General features: G+C 36.2%; 1 protein-coding gene across 6 annotated transcripts in view; it reads right to left on the bottom strand.

The window, feature by feature from the left end:
- Window positions 1-16,660, bottom strand: part of TDRD5 (tudor domain containing 5) — a 91,521-nt gene that overhangs the window by 37,569 nt on the left and 37,292 nt on the right. For all 6 annotated transcript variants that reach the window (XM_023194259.2, XM_023194258.2, XM_023194255.3 and 3 more), the window contains 4 exons: window positions 13,882-14,054; window positions 12,625-12,845; window positions 7,895-8,107; window positions 7,506-7,572 (listed from right to left, as the gene is read on the bottom strand). In XM_023194259.2, coding sequence (XP_023050027.1) covers window positions 7,506-7,572; window positions 7,895-8,107; window positions 12,625-12,845; window positions 13,882-14,054 — 674 coding nt within the window. The remainder of the gene's footprint in view (window positions 1-7,505; window positions 7,573-7,894; window positions 8,108-12,624; window positions 12,846-13,881; window positions 14,055-16,660) is intronic.

Genomic DNA, 16,660 nt, shown 5'->3' with positions numbered 1-16,660 from the left:
AGGTAATCTGAACTTTGGTTTTTTTCTTTTTTTTTTTTTTTGAGACAGTCTTGCTCTGTCACCCAGGCTGTAGTGCAAAGGCGCGATCTCGGCTCACTGCGACCTCTACCTCTCGGGTTCAAGCAATTCTCCTGCCTCAGTCTCCTGAGTAGCTGGGATTACAGGTGCATGCCACCACACCCAGCTGATTTTTGTATTTTTAGTAGAGACAGGGTTTCACCATGTTGGCCAGACTGGTCTCGAGCTCCTGACCTCAGGTGATCCACCTGCCTCAGCCTCCCAAAGTTCTAGGATTACAGGCGTGACCCACCAGACGGTCTAACAGGTCAAAAGGGACAGACATCAAAGCCAGGGTGCACCCATGGTGGGGAGTTTACAGGAGAACTTTCCTTCATTAAACTGAGTCCCTAAGGAGATACACTCTCAGGGTAAGGGAGGAAGAAAATAAATTATCCTTCACATGGATTTGCAGCTCAATTTTCACATTACCAGGGTGGTTTACACATGCTCAAGTTGTTAATTTAAATTAACATGGTCCCAGACTGGTAATATTTCTAAATATCTGGCAGAAGCACATGTAAATCCTTTCTGGAGGTAGGCAACCTCTTTATTATTCAATCATTCTTCTGGTTAATTTTTCAAAGACAATGAGCAGTACACAGGCAAAGATAAAACATACAAAGAAACAATGACTCAAAAAAGAACAGAAACAATGTAACAAATCCTCAATTTTAGATATTTTAACTTCTAGACAAATTATAAAACAACTAAACTTACTATGCTTAAAGCCAAAACAACCCAAACAAAAACCAGTTCAGCTTGAAAGCTTCTGCAGAAATTAGCAATCTATAAAAATTGATCTAGCAGAACTAAGAAGTTTTAGAAGGTAAAAACATGATAACCAAAATTAAAAACCTCATAGGTTAATTCAATAACAGATCAGATATAATTAAAGAGTAAATTGGTGAAGGGTGAGGTATTTTGGAAAAAATTTCCCAGAATGCAGCATGGAAAGACAGATGTAAAATATGATAGAAAGGTTAAGAGAAATGGAAGAAAAACTAAGAAGTTTTAACACTTTTAATTATGGTCCCAGAAAAAAAGCAGCAGAAATAAGAAGAATACAAATATAAATATGGGAAATAGGCAGTAATTGAAGAGATAATGGTTGGGAATTTGCAAGATGAAAAAAAGTAACAAAACACAAATGAAGTCTGATGAACCATAAAGTAGCATAAATAATAAATTCACACATAAACACATCACATTAATACTGAAGAACATGAGCAACTAATAGAAAATTTTAAAAACACCTAGAGACAGAAAGGACACTACCTTCAAAGGAGAAAATCTATTAAACTGACAGCTGACTTCTCAGAAAATGATAAGGGAAACCAGAAGCCAGTAATGGTATCTTCAATGTGCTAAAGATACTAACTGCTAACCTAGAATTCTATACTTAGTAAATACATGTTTCTATAATAAGTGGAAAATAAATGGTATTTTCGGAAAAATACAACTTTGCTATCAGCTGACCCTCATTAAATAAAATCCTAAGAATACACAGTTCAAACGAAGGAGAACAGGTCCCAACAAAGGGTTTGACTGAAGAATGAAGAGCAGAGAAATATATAATTAAATCTAAATTGACATTATTTTATGCAATTTCTTGAGGGGTTAAAAATGATAACATTACACAACAAAAAGGTCAGAAGAGGAGGGTAAAGGAGTTAAAGTGCTCTAATATCCTTGCATTGTTATGGATATTGTATTTCCTAGAGTAATTATTAAAATAATAGTGTATTTCTTAGTGAATTATTTTAAAAATCTCTTCAAAATAAGGCATGCATGGTGAGAAAAAGAATAGGTAGACTATATAGTATACACAAAATAAAGTGTAAGAGTTAAACCCAGATATTTCAATTATTACAATAAATGTAATCAGTCTAAACATTCTGGGTGAAAGACAAAAAGTATTAGGCTGGATTAAAAAAAATACAACTATATAGTTCATAAAAGACATATCTAAATATAAAGATACAGAAGGGTTGAAAGTAGAATGATAGTTTAAAAACAAACCAGGATAATATTAAATAGAAAATGATAGTTATATTAACATCAGACAAAATACGTTTTTTTTTTTTTTTTTTTTTGCATTAGTAGAAATAAAAGAGGTTAACTTCATAATGATAAAACATTTGGTCTGCCAGGAAGATATAACAATTTTGGTACTGTATATGTACCTAATAATATAGCCTCAATTGTATACAAAAGAAAAACTGACTGAACTATAGGAAGAAATACACAAAAGAATAATCACAGACAAAAGCCACACTTCTTTCAATAATTACAGAAAAGCAATACAGAAAAATCGGAACGAGTAAGAGTTTCACACAATAAAGTTGACCTTATGGACATATATAAAATCTTACACTCAACAACTGCAGAATATACACTTTTAAAGAAGACACAACCATTTACCAAAAGTGACACTATACTGGACCATCTAGCAGCCTCCTATTTAAAGGGCTGATACTATCCAGAGGATGATCTCTGACCACAGTGTATTTAAACTAGAAATCAACTACAAAAGGACAAATTAGAAAAATGTTTATAAACTGAGAAACTTCTAAATAATCCATGAATCAAACAAGAAAGCAAAATATAAATTAGAAAATATTTTTAACTGAACAATAATAAAACTACTACACAGTAAAACTTATGAGATCCACCTAAAGGCTAGAAATAACCTAAGCTTGCACATCCAGAAGTTAGGGAAAGAACAGCAAAATAAACCCAAAGAAAGCAGAATTAAGGAAACAGTAAAAATAAGACAGAAATAAACAAAATAGAAAACAAATGTTTATAATAGAAACAAGAAAGCCAAACTTGGTTCTTTGAAAAAACTATTCAAAATGGCAAATACCTGTCTCTTTAGATCCTTAAAAAAGATACAAATACATATTTGGAATGTAAAAGGACATATCACTACAGATGTCAACATCAAAAAGGATAAAAAAAATTATGAACAGTTTATGCCAAAAACAAAATTTAAATGACATCAAAAAAGAAGGAATAAAAAATGAAAAGTCTACTATAAATATTACATTTCAATTTTTGTTGGGATGGTAAAAGTTGCAACAAAATATTAAGATTAAAAAATTACTCAAAATTTACAAAATGAGTATTACATATAAACAAGTATATATTAGGTTAAAAATTAAACTTTTGAGTAATTTCATGATTTGTAGCCTTTATACTTCTATAGTTATTACAGCTTAAACTGCACTAAGACTTTTGGGATAAATATATATTACATCAACATATGCTATAAACTCCAACATACAGTATTATCAATTTAGTTTGAAAGTTCTATGTCTTTTAAAGAAATTCAGAGAATAAAATTAAAAATAACAGTTTTTCATATTTGCCCACATATTAACCATTTTCCATAATCGTCATTCTTTCCTGTAGATCTGCATTACCATTTGGTTTCACTTCACTTCAGAACTGGAAGAACTTCCTTCAGTATTTCTTGTTGTTCAAGACTGCTAGTGACGAGCTCAGTTTTTACTTTTTGAAAATGTCTCCATTTCTTCATTTTGATAGATATTTTCACTAGATACAGAATTCCACCTTGACTTCTTTTTCTCTTTCAGATTTCAATGTTGTTCCTTTCAATGGGCAGTTAGTTATTATTTATATTATTGTTTCCTGAATTTTCCCCCTTCTCGTTGCTTTCAGGATTTTCTCCTTTCGCTTTAGATTCCAGCAGTTTGATTATGATGTGCCTAGGTATGGTTTTCTTTGTATTTATTCTGCTTGGAGTTTGTTGATATTCTTGGATCTGAATGTTGACCTCTTTCACCACACTGTGGAAATTTTTGGCCTTTCTTTTTTCCATCCTACTCTCTCTCTCAACTCTCTTTCTGGGACTCCAATTACATCCCTGTTGGGGTAGCTGATATTGAACCAGAGACCAAGTCTCTGTCCATTTTCATTTTAATTATTTTTTATGCTCTTCTTCATATTGGATAATTTCTTTTGATCTGTTTTTAAAATTCATAGATTCCTCCATTGTCTCCAATCTGCTATTAAGCCTATGCAGAAACTTTTCATTTATTTCACTTTACAACTCCAGAATTTCCATTTATTTTAAATAGTTTCTTAATGCAGAAATTCCTTCTCTGTTCCTTAATGATGAGTAAATCTCTCAGTCCTTGAACATACTCATAATAGCTGCTTTAAAGTCTTTGTCTTCTAACTGCAATGTCTGGGACATCTCAATGTCGGTTTCTACCAACTACTTTTTTCCTTGAGTGTATGTCACATTTTCCTGTTTTTGTTTTTTGTTTTTTTCATGTCTAGTGATTTTTAGTTGAATAGCAAACATTATCAATATGTTTTAGAGCTTCTGGATTCTGTTATGCTCAAGAGTGATTTGTTTTAACTGGCAGTTAAAACTGTCTGGACCCAAACTCTAAACTGTCTCTTCTGCAGTCTGTAGCAACAGAAATCTCTGTTCAGTCACCTCAAATGCCAACTGTTGATTTTTCACCAGGCTACTGAGTTCCCCCCAGCACTTAAGACAGTTCAGTAGTCACCCAAGGATTTGGGCAGATCATATGTAATGATTTGGGAACTCATCCATTCTGTGGTTCCCTACTTTCAAGTATTTCCACCCTAACTTCCAGCTGTTCTGCTATTTCCAAACAATGTCTCATAATTCTTTAAGACAGTAAGACTGCAGATTCTCAGAAAAGAAGCTTGAAAAGTCCCATTGCCATTTTACTTCTGCTTTTTTCCCTGCTTCTGATTTTGCTAATGGGCATAATAGTCTGTTGCTATTATGCTATTACCAAATGCATTCATTATTTTTTAAATCAGAAAAAAAGACACAGAAATAAAGTGAGACAGATTCATTTAGTTAAAAACCTAGTTACTGGCCGGGCGCGGTGGCTCAAGCCTGTAATCCCAGCACTTTGGGAGGCCGAGACGGGCGGATCATGAGGTCAGGAGATCGAGACCATCCTGGCTAACACGGTGAAACCCCGTCTCTACTAAAAAATACAAAAAACTAGCCGGGCGTGGTGGCGGGCGCCTGTAGTCCCAGCTACTCAGGAGGCTGAGGCAGGAGAATGGCATGAACCCGGGAGGCGGAGCTTGCAGTGAGCTGAGATCCGGCCACTGCACTCCAGCCTGGGCGACAGAGCAAGACTCCGTCTCAAAAAAAAAAAAAGAAAAAACCTAGTTATTGAGCATTTACCATACACAAAGCCATTGCTCTGGGCACTGGAGATTCAGTGGTGAACAAGACAATTTCCCTAATTTCAGGGGCTCACAAGGACAATATCAGATGGTGATAAAGCATTATGAAGATAAAACAAGGTGACAACGAACAACTGAAGTGAAGTGTGCATTTTTAATTGTCAGGTCAAAGAAGTCCTTTTTGAGGAAATAACTTTTGGACTTAAATTTGAATGACAAGAAGGACAACCATGAGATTACTGTGAATAAGCTATTCCAGTTATTAGAATATGCAAAAGCCCTAAGGCCAAAAGGAGTTTAGAAAGGAAGAAAGGAGGGCCGGACGGGGTGGCTCACGCCTGTAATCCCAGCACTTTGGGAGGCCGAGGGGGGCGGATCACTTGAGGCCAGGAGTTAAAGACCAGCCTGGACAACATCGTGAAACCCCATCTCTACAAAAATAAAAAAATTAGCCAGGCATAGTGGCGCACGCCTATAATCTCAGTTACTCAGGAGGCTGAGGCAGGAGAATTGCTTGAACCAGGGAGGCGGAGGTTGCAGTGAGCCAAGATTGTGCCACTGCACTCCAGCCCGGGCAATGAAGGGAGACTCCGCCTCCAAAAAAAAAAAAAAAAGAAAGAAAGGAAAAAAGAAAAAAGAAGAGAACAAAAAATGGAAGCTATCTGACTGACATGAAAGTAATGAACACTGGCTACAACTGAGTCACAAATTTAATCCTGTGCTTCCTGATGGCAAAATAGTAAAAAGAAACTTATTCGGGAATAAAATGCAACCAAGAAAACAACCTTGAATACAAGCTTCCATCAAAAAACATATTTTGCATACATTGTTTCTAATAGTCAAAAATTAAAAGCAGTTTGAATATCAAACAATAATGGTTAAGCAGGCTATGATGCACATTTACCTAACAGATTATACTATGAATCCAATAAAATTGAGAACTTAACATATAAAAGTACTTACGCTATAATGCTAAACAAAAGAGCAGAATACAAAATATTATGATTACTATTTTAAATATGCTGAAAACCATACAAAAATCCCCTCGCTCCCAACATCCAATAAAATAAACTGGAAGAAACATATACCAAATTTCTAAACTATGTATGTTTGAGTGGTGGAATTACAGGTAATTTTTTTTCTTTTTCTTTCTTTTTTTTTTGAGACGGAGTTTCGCTCTTTGTTGCCCTGGCTGGAGCGCAGCGGCACAATCTCGGCCCACTGCAACCTCCACCTCCTGGGTTCAAGCAATTATCCCGTCTCAGCCTCCAGAGTAGCTAAGATTACAGGCACCCACCACCATGCCCGGCTTTTTGTATTTTTAGTGGAGATAAGGTTTCACCATGTTGGCTAGGCTGGTCTTGAACTCCTGACCTCAGGAGATCCACCTGCCTCGGCCTCCAGAAGTGCTGGGATTACAGAAGTGAGTTTCTCTTTCTTCTTTACAGAATTTTTCAGGTAAAAAATATTTTAAAAATCCATTTATATGTGAGCAACTGATAGATTAAGCAGACAAATACGGCATAATAAATGTGTAGATATGTGCTAGTAAGAGTTCTGAAGGAAAAATACAAAGTTAGGTACATAAGATAATTATAACTACAGAAATGCACCTACATACATGAAAATGACTCCTGCTCCATTCCACCTCAAACCTCTGCCAAAATGTTGCTAGAAAATTATCTTGAAAACATGTTATCTGTCGGTGGCAGTTTCCTATTTACAACCTTTAGTTGCTCCCCAGCCTCTAAAGGATGACAATGTTCAGACTTCTGAACGTGGGTTTCACATTAGGCTCTTATTTCTTTGACATTTTCTACCATGCACCCACATTAGCTCATCCTATATTCTGTAGCCAAACAGAACTACTTAAAATTTCTCCCATTTGAGATGTTTCATGCTACTCTCCCTTTGCTTGGAATGCCTTTCTTTTTTCATCCAGTTATCTTCCTAATCTTCCTTCAAAGTGCCACTCAAATGCCTCCCTGATTACCTTGGACCGAAACAAGCAATCTTCCTTTTGCACCTCTATCATACATTCTTGAAACCTCTCCTATAGCAAATTTTATATGGCATAACAATTTCTGTCTACATGTCTGTCTTCCATACTATATACACTGACTTCTTTGAGGGCTGGTTCTGTGTTTTATCTTTATATCCTGAGCATGTAAAACCGTTCGTGGCACATAATAGGCACTCAAGTGTTTGCTGATTAAATGGGAGACAAGCAAACATACCTCTACTGGTCTCACCCAAGCCAAAGAACAAGGGATAGCCTGAGCTGGAAGCTTTGTGTAGCAGCACCTGCAATAGATAATCAAATATATAAGGTAAATCTTCCTGCTATTTAAATGCACCTCTTAGCATGACCCAAAGAATCACTTTCTTAATAAGAGACTAAAACGTAGTCTCATCATACATTCAAAATTCAGTGTCATGTAAAAGACAACACAAGAGTTACAATCCATCTGTGAAACGAAATGACCCAGTTGTCAAATATGCACTAAGAAGAAAGAAGGAAGGGAAGGGAGGAAGGCAAGAGAAAACAGAGATCCCAACCCCACAGAGCTTCAACACTGTGATTCAAAATTTAATTCATCCATTGTTCTAATTCAATTCAACTCACTTGAGGAACCTCAGGGAGGACTTCTGAACAATTCCAATATTTCCAAAGTCTGGGTAGAACACTTCAACTTCCTGTTTCCCAAGGACTCGATGGATAATGACCCGATACCACCACTTATCCTCAGAAATCCTCACACAACAGAGATGTCCCGGCTGAATAAAACATTCTGGCATGACATATCGATCAGAAACCAGCTGATTAGAATAACAGCGCCTGTGGAATTCCATAATACAGAGAAATCCATAGGGGAAGAAAAAATTAAAGATAATTTTTATCAATGTTATCAAGCCAGAAAGTCTTGGCCAAAAGCAAAGAAAAAAATTTTGACTTTGTCAAATTGTTAATGCTCATTAATACTAACTAACTGTTGTTTCTTATCTGAGTCCCATCTCTTCATCAACAAACTTCTTCAAAGAGAAACTTACATATTCATTTTCTGCTCTCACATTCTCTGCTGGATAGAATGTACCCCAACTTCATTCCCCAGTACTTCCTAGGATAAATTAGTTTTAAGACATTAATAACTTGATGGCTCCCAAATCCAGCAGCCTCTCTCTTCAGCCTTCAATACACATGATCTTGCTGCAGCGTTACCCTGTCCTGTTTCAAACCCCTTCCTAGTTTCTAAGACACAATTCTCTACTTCTTTGTCAACAGTTATTTTTTTATTGGCTCTGTATTGCCTTAAATGTTGAGGTTCACTGGGGTCTTATCTTTAGGAAGTATAACATAATATAAGCTTAGGAACCAATAACCTGGGTCCAAATCCTGACTCCCTCGTTTACCAGTTGTGTGACAATCTTTCTGTGCTTCAGTTTCCTTGTTCAGGATGGGGATGATAAAAATAAAACATGTGTTAAAACATCTGAAAGTTTAAGATAGTGTACACATATAGTAAGCACTCAAATATTAGCTATTGTTCTTGCTATATACTGTCTCATCCATTTTCATGTCTTATACCATACTACTGATCAATTGTTAATTCTCAATCTATCTCTAGAAGACCCTGTATCCTTTCTGCACTTCAAAACTGGAATATTTCCAACTATATGGAAGACATGCTACTTGTTCCTCAATACCCATTCTCATCTTTCTCTTTTCTCTAGTAATAGATTCTCCCACCATTTAATTGAGTAAATGGTCATTCAGGTTTCCCAAGCTCTCCTGCATCTAGCTGTGGCTATGTGAATACAAAATTTTGGCCAATGGGATATGAGAAAAAGTGTACATAGTTAAAATGAGTACATTTAATGTGTATTTTACCTACAGCTTCAAGAATGAAAATTCTGAGTTGTGTCTTTTAATAAAACAGGTATCTCTCCCATCCCCCCACTTAATTTTCCCCTCCCCACTAACTGGCAGGAGGACTGGGTGGTGGTAGTGGTCAGCCACACCCAAGACCACGTGAACAGGGACAACACACTATTCTGGAGCAGCAAGATTCTACACCTGCATCCCCCTCCCACCACAGAGCTATCATATCAGAATGTATTGTGTATATTTGGACTATTATGGGAAGAAGAAATAAACTTTTACCTTCTTTAAGCTACTATGATAAAGTTATATCTAACAGTGGCTAAACCTAATCCTAACTCATACCATCTATTCAACATTGCCAATGACTCTCATGGTCAACTTAGAGACACCACAGGTAAACCTCTACTAATAAGTTTTCAACCCAGCTCAAACCTATACAGTCTCTAGAGCAAACAGTTTTCATCATCTCCTTCCCTTATTCTTCTCGTCACCTGGCAATTTTCATTTTCCTAATTTATTTCTTCCTTTCTAGTCTCACTCTCATCAAGACTAATCCACTAATAGATCTTCGTCCCTTCACTCCAATGGCTTTCTTAAAACCATCAGTGCTTCCCCACTGTCTACAGAATAAGATAAAACATCTTCCCATAGTATTCAGAATCTAGCTTTTTCTTAGTCTTGCAGCATCACATCCAGTCACTGTCTCCCACTTCCTGACTCCTGCAACCTCACCTGGTGCTAACATCACTTCCTTATTGCTGTTCCCAAGGCACGCTACTTACTCCTTTGTTAATGTTGGCCTTGGTTCCAGTGACTGGACCTGATTATACCCACTCATAACCTCCTTGACTGGCAAATTCTTGTTTTTGAGGCCTAGCTCAATTATCTCTTTGTGAAGCTTTCCCCAAACTTGCCCAGGAAGAATGACTTCCTTTTACAATATCCCATGTATCTCCCATCTTCTTAAGCCAACCATGGTATTCACAAAGGCAAAGGACCATGTCTTACTTATCCTTGTAGTGTAAGTGCCTCAACATTCTGACACCAAGCACACAGTAGTTACAGTATTTTTTTTTTCCAGACAGGGTCTCACTCTGTTGCCCAGGCTGGAGTGCAGTAGCACAATTATTACTCACTGCAGCCTCGACCCCTGGGGAGCTGGGACTACAGGCATGCACCATCATGCCCAGCTAATTTTTAAATTTGTTTTGTAGATACAGGGTCTCACTATGTTGCCCAGAACTTCTGGGCTCAAGCAATCCTCCCACCTTGGCTTCCCAAAGTGCCAAGTTTACAGGCATGAACCACACTATACCCAGTCTATAGTATTAATAATAATAGCCACCAATATTTGGGCTATGCTCCAAGTACTTTAATTTTTAGAACTCTGTGAAGTAGGTACTATTATTATCTCATTTTGGAGATAAGACAACTAGGCCCAGAGAAGTAAAGTAACTTCAAGATCACAGAGCCAGTAAGTGTGCTTTTAAAACATGTACAAACGTCCCATAGGCATACTGGAATGGAATATATATTTTTACTATGTGATTATGCGATTTACATTATGCCAGGTGTCCTTGAGTAGAAGAATACATACTGTTGTCAAGTTTAAAACATGGAATGTTTTTTGAGATACAAAATAAAATGAAATAAATTATTCTTCTATAACAACAATATATAAATCAGACGTTGTTCATGAATAAATCTAAAGTGGTTGAAAATGTCCACATTTACACGGTGTTTGCTAACAAAGGACAGTTTTTAGTAGAGAAAAGAGATAATGTAAGTTAGTAGTTCTCAAAGTGTAGTCCACAAACGTGATTTTTACCTGGAATATGAACGAGCCATTTCTTTCATATCATTTTTGCTTTAAAGAACCACTAGAAAGCAGACTTGGGTTTTTGACACACATTTTTCAACAATGAAGCAAGCTTGTCACTTCAAGGAAAACAACTCACAGTACACGTTGTCAATGATAAAAATCAAACTTTCGAGTAAAAGGATTTTGGAAATGTTGCATCCACCACTGTGAGCTTGACAGCTTCCCAATGCTAAATACTTTTCTTATGAGATCAGTGATGATATTAATGTGATATTTTTATACTGCATAATGAAATGTGTCAACATTTGGAAGATCCGCATAATTCAGCAAACTAGTTATTTTCCAAATGACCAATACATGATATTATAAAGTTGTATGACCCATTCAGGGAGTGTTTGAATCCATGCTTAGAAGCAGTTTTGTGCTTGCTTTAATATTCTGCTGTTGCCATCTTGAAATCAGTAACTTTCAAACAGGGAGCCCTGCATTTTAATTTTGCACCAGGGCCAGCAATTACACAGCCAGTCTTAGATTCATTCAAATTGTAAAGGCAGACCAATGTGGTTTAACATAATAGAGTACAAAAAGTTCAAATTCCAAGCAACATTTGAGAAACGACCATTTCTCAAGTTTTAGCATACTATCAAAAAAGAATATTCACAATTTTCTGAAAAAGCTATTAAAATACTTTTTCCCAGACTAAACGTTGGTGTGAGGCCAGATGTCTTCAGATACTTCAACCAAAACAACATATCTCAACAGATTAAATGCAGAAGCAAATATGAAAAATCAACTTTCTTCTATTAAGCCAGATATTAAAGAGATCTACAAAAGTATAAAACAATGCCACCCTTCTAAATTTTTAAATAAAAAGTTATTTTCATAAAAATGTTATTTATATTAACACGAGAATTATTTTAATATTAAAATTTCACAGTTTTAATTTCTATACAATAAATACTGATAAACAAAAGCTCTCTTGGGTCTTTAAAGAGTCCTGAAACCAAACAGTTTGAGAACTGTTGATTTAAGAGGTATGTGATCTAGAACTAGTAATACCATTCGACCCAGCCATCCCACTACTGGGGATATACCCAATGGATTATAAGTCATGCTGCTATAAAGACACATGCACACATATGTTTATTGCGACACTATTCACAATAGCAAAGACTTGGAATCAACCCAAATGTCCATCAGTGACAGACTGGATTAAGAAAATGTGGCACATATACACCATGGAATACTGTGCAGCCATAAAAAAGGATGAGTTCGTGTCCTCTGTAGGGACATGGATGCAGCTGGAAACCATCATTCTCAGCAAACTATCGCAAGAACAGAAAACCAAATGCCGCATGTTCTCACTCATAGGTGGGAACTGAACAACGAGATCACTTGGACACAGGAAGGGGAACATCACACACCGGGGCCTATTGTGGGGAGGCGGGAGGGATAGCATTAGGAGATATACCTAATGTAAATGACGAGTTACTGGGTGCAACACACCAACATGGTTCATGTATATATATGTAACAAACCTGCATGTTGTGCACATGTACCCTAGAACTTAAAAGTATTTAAAAAAAAAAAAAGTTAAACAAAACAAAAAAAGAGATATGTGAAAAACACATTGAAAACAATAGACTCCTACCGCATTTCAATCATCATGTCTTCGAGTAACTCTGACGAATCCCTGCTATAGATCCGGATGTAGAATTGACTGGGAGAGATGATATACTCCACAAAGACCCCTATGAGGGAACTGGTGTCTAATGGTGGGAGTCTGCATAATTTCTTGTCCGGCACAGCATCTGGCGGGATGTCATGATTTGCCATTGCCAGGTTGAGCTGTGATTTGTTTGTTTCTACTTGCTATAAGTTAGAAAAAAAAAAAAAAATTAAAAATCTCTTGGTGAGATTTCAAACCCCATGGCATGTTTCTCAAAGTATATTTCATGAACCACCTTTATCAGAATCACTTGGGAAATTATACAAATACAGATTCTTGAACTCTAGCCCAGACTTACTGATTCAGAATGCTTGGGAATGGGGCCCACAAGTATGCATTTAAAAAAATTCTCTGGGTGATTCTTACCTATGTTAAAATATGAAAACTACTGCCTTATGACATTAGGTATAGAGTTTAAAGTGTTACACAATTGCCCTATACAAAATTGAAAATATGATACTTCAAACATTCAGGCTGAACCAAGTGAAGTCCTACTCAAACATTTCAGCAGTCAAAGGTAACTTTAATAGGTTAAATTTCAGACTAGTCTTCCAATCAAAAGCAGGATTTCTCAAATACTCTCATTCTGAAACATATCATTTTCCTCTAGGCCTTCTATTTTCCTCCAGAAAACACAGCAAGCTCTCCAAACAAAACTTTTTCCTTCCATGAAAGAAACCAGGTAGAGAGGGTAGAAGGGAAAAAGAGCACACAATGATCCTTAATAACAACAAAATAAGTAACGGGAGATGAAAACACAAAAATGGTGAATTGTGTGTGGAGATGCAATAAAAGAATAAAAAAAAAAGCACCCTATAATTGAGGATGGGTGTAGAGGCAATTTGCAGCAGTGTTGAGGCACACAGTCAAAACAAAGCCTCTCAATTTTTCCCTCTAAAGCCCCTGTGGGTTTTCAAGACATCATGAGAGAGCTGTCAACTCTCAAAACCATCGGAAAACTTTAAAATGAGCCTTGAGGAAAAGCAAGCTATATAAAAGACTGAAAACTAGAAAGAATGCTATATGATATAACTTCAGTACAAAGATGATTTCTTCTAATAAATGGTATATCCAGAAATAAGACTTTTCTAAAAAGAATTTTGGTTTAAAGAAACATACATTCATTTACTTTCCATAATGCTGAATATCCAGTGCACAAAGTCTTTAAACCTCACTCACCAGCTGTAAAGGCTTTACTATCACATTAGGCTTCTTGCAAATCTTCTGTTGTGGCTCTTTTTGTTTTTTTGAAGGGCAATTCCATACAGTCTCTTTGACAGCAACAGTAGACAATGAATTTCTAGGTGGACTGGAGACACAAGCTTTGGCTTCTATTTTCTTATCTGATTGAACTAAACACAAATTTCTGACTGATGAAACAACTCCATCTCAAATGGCCAATACAGCAGCCTATGTATATTTGTTAAATAGCTGTACAACCATTACTAAGCACTTTCAACACACCAGGTGTTAGAAAGACAATGACAAATGAGAGATATAAACCTGTCTTTGCAGACCTTTCAGTGTGGCAAAATATAAGGGAAGTTCTAGATGGGAACAAATCTTAAACTATTTATGCTGGGGGAGGGAGGCTTGTGATCTATCTGATAAAGTATCTTAAACTTTAGTAAAAGACTTAATTTTTTTCAGCATCTTGATTTCAATTTACTTTTTGTTCAAATTAAACAGGGAACATTCTTCGTTGCTTAACACAGAATGTATGTACCTACTTAACATTCCATAATACAATTCCTTAATTCTTAGGAAATGTTCAAGTTAATAATGTATTGTGTTCAAATTTACATGTGTATGATAACTACAAGAGTTGGCACATTAAAACAGACTCTGGGCCGGGTGCGGTGGCTCACACCTGTAATTCCAGGACTTTGGGAGGCCGAGGCAGGCGGATCACAAGGTCAGGAGTTCGAGACCAGCCTGGCCAATATGATGAAACGCCATCTCTACTAAAAATACAAAAATTAGTCAGGCATGGTGGCAGGTGCCTGTAGTCCCAGCTACTTGGGAGGCCGAGGCAGGAGAATCACTTGAACCTGGGAGGTGGAGGTTGCAGTGAGCCGAGATAGCACCATTGTACTCTAGCCTGGGCAACAGAGCAAGACTCTACCTCCGAAAAAAAAAAAAAAAAAAAAAAAGACTCCAGATAGACCTACAAGCATGGTGACTACTTAAAAAATGAAGTTATAAGTACACAAAGATGTAGGTACAAGAATATTTGTCACTGTATTTCTTTGTGATGGTAAAAAACAGAAACAATCCTAATGTCCATCAGTAGAAGACTGGTTAAGTACATTATAATTATATGTAACTTCAAATGATGAAATAAGCTTGTTTGTACTAATACAAAAAAACATCCACAGTATATGAAGTGTAAGAAATGAGGATTCACACAATACAGATGTCCACAGTGGTTTGACTTTCTTATGGTATGAAAGTGATACACATTCATTAGAAACCATACTTCCAGTATCCATACAACACTGTTTTTCACTTTCAGTACAGTATTCAATAAATTACAGGTGATATTCAACACTTTAGTATAAAATAAGCTTTGTATTAGATGATTTTGCCCAACTGTAGGCTAACGTAAGTATTCTGAGCATGTTTAAGGTAGGCTAGGCCAAGGTCTGATGTTCAGTAGGCTAGGTGTATTAAATGTACTGTCTACTTATGGTGGGTTTATTGGGACAGAACCCCATCATAAGTTGAGGTAAATTTGTATTTATATACTACTGTTTTGTATAGGAAAAATTATACATGTGATAATTAGCTATATCATACAGAAGAGGTCCAGAAATAAACACACTAAAACTATTAATGCTAGTTACCTCCATATTGTTGGAATTGTTTAAACAAGCATGTGCAGCTTTTGTGATTTAAAAAAAAAAAGATCTATCTATGTCTTACATATTCATTGGAAAAACTCTTGGAGGCTATATAAACATTCTAACAGCATTATTTCGGGGGGGGATAAAATAATAGAAAATGTTCTCTCTCATCTGTGCTGTTTATATATTTTTAGAATGAACATGAGTTACTTTAATAATCAGAAAAATCAATAAAGGTAGTTACATTTGGGGAAAAATAAAAACCCGTCCAATCATAACCACTCATTCAGGCTTACAAAAATACAAGTACCATACTGCAATCTAGTTTTGTGAGGTGTTGCCATTGGAGAAACTGGGTAAAAGGTACATGGGATCATACTGTATTATTTCTTACAACTCCATGTGAATATAAAATTATCTCAATAAAACCTTTATATCTTGAGATATAAAAATATCTCAAGAAAAAGAAGGTTCCCCCATCCCCCCAAAAAACAAAACACAAATCAAGTGCCCTAAATGCAATGTGGTATTATCCTGGAGTGGATACAGAAACAGAAAAAGGACATTCTTGGAAAAACTGGTAAAATCAGAATAAAGTCTGGAGTTTAGTTACTAGCAATGTATAATGTTAATTTCTTAGTTTTGATAAATGTATCATGGTAAATAAGACATTAATATTAGAAGAAACTGGGTGACAGGTATATGGGAACTCTGTACTACCTTTATGATTTTTCTGTAACACTAAAATTATCCTAAAATTGAAAGTTTATTTTAAAAAATACAAGTGCTGGGTCCCAATGCACACCCATTTATTCTGCATCTCCATATATTTCTAAAAAGCTTTTGATGCACGGCCTGAGTTAAGAACCACTGCACTATCAGATCACCATTTTAGAAACTTTATTTCCTTCAGCATTATCAAAAAATCTAGACAATGAAGAAAGCAAAAAAAAAAAATTTTTTTTGAGACAGAGTCTCTCTCTGTCTCCCAGGCTGGACTGCAGTGGCGTGATCTCGGCTCACTGCAAGCTCCGCCTCCTGGGTTCACGCCATTCTCCTGCCTCAACCTCCTGAGTAGCTGGGACCACAGGCACCTGCCACCACACCCGGCT

This window comes from Piliocolobus tephrosceles, chromosome 1, assembly GCF_002776525.5.
Source record: "Piliocolobus tephrosceles isolate RC106 chromosome 1, ASM277652v3, whole genome shotgun sequence".
NCBI lineage: Eukaryota > Metazoa > Chordata > Mammalia > Primates > Cercopithecidae > Piliocolobus > Piliocolobus tephrosceles.
Note: the sequence above shows the minus strand (reverse complement) of the source record. Positions and strands in the feature narration are given on the sequence as shown.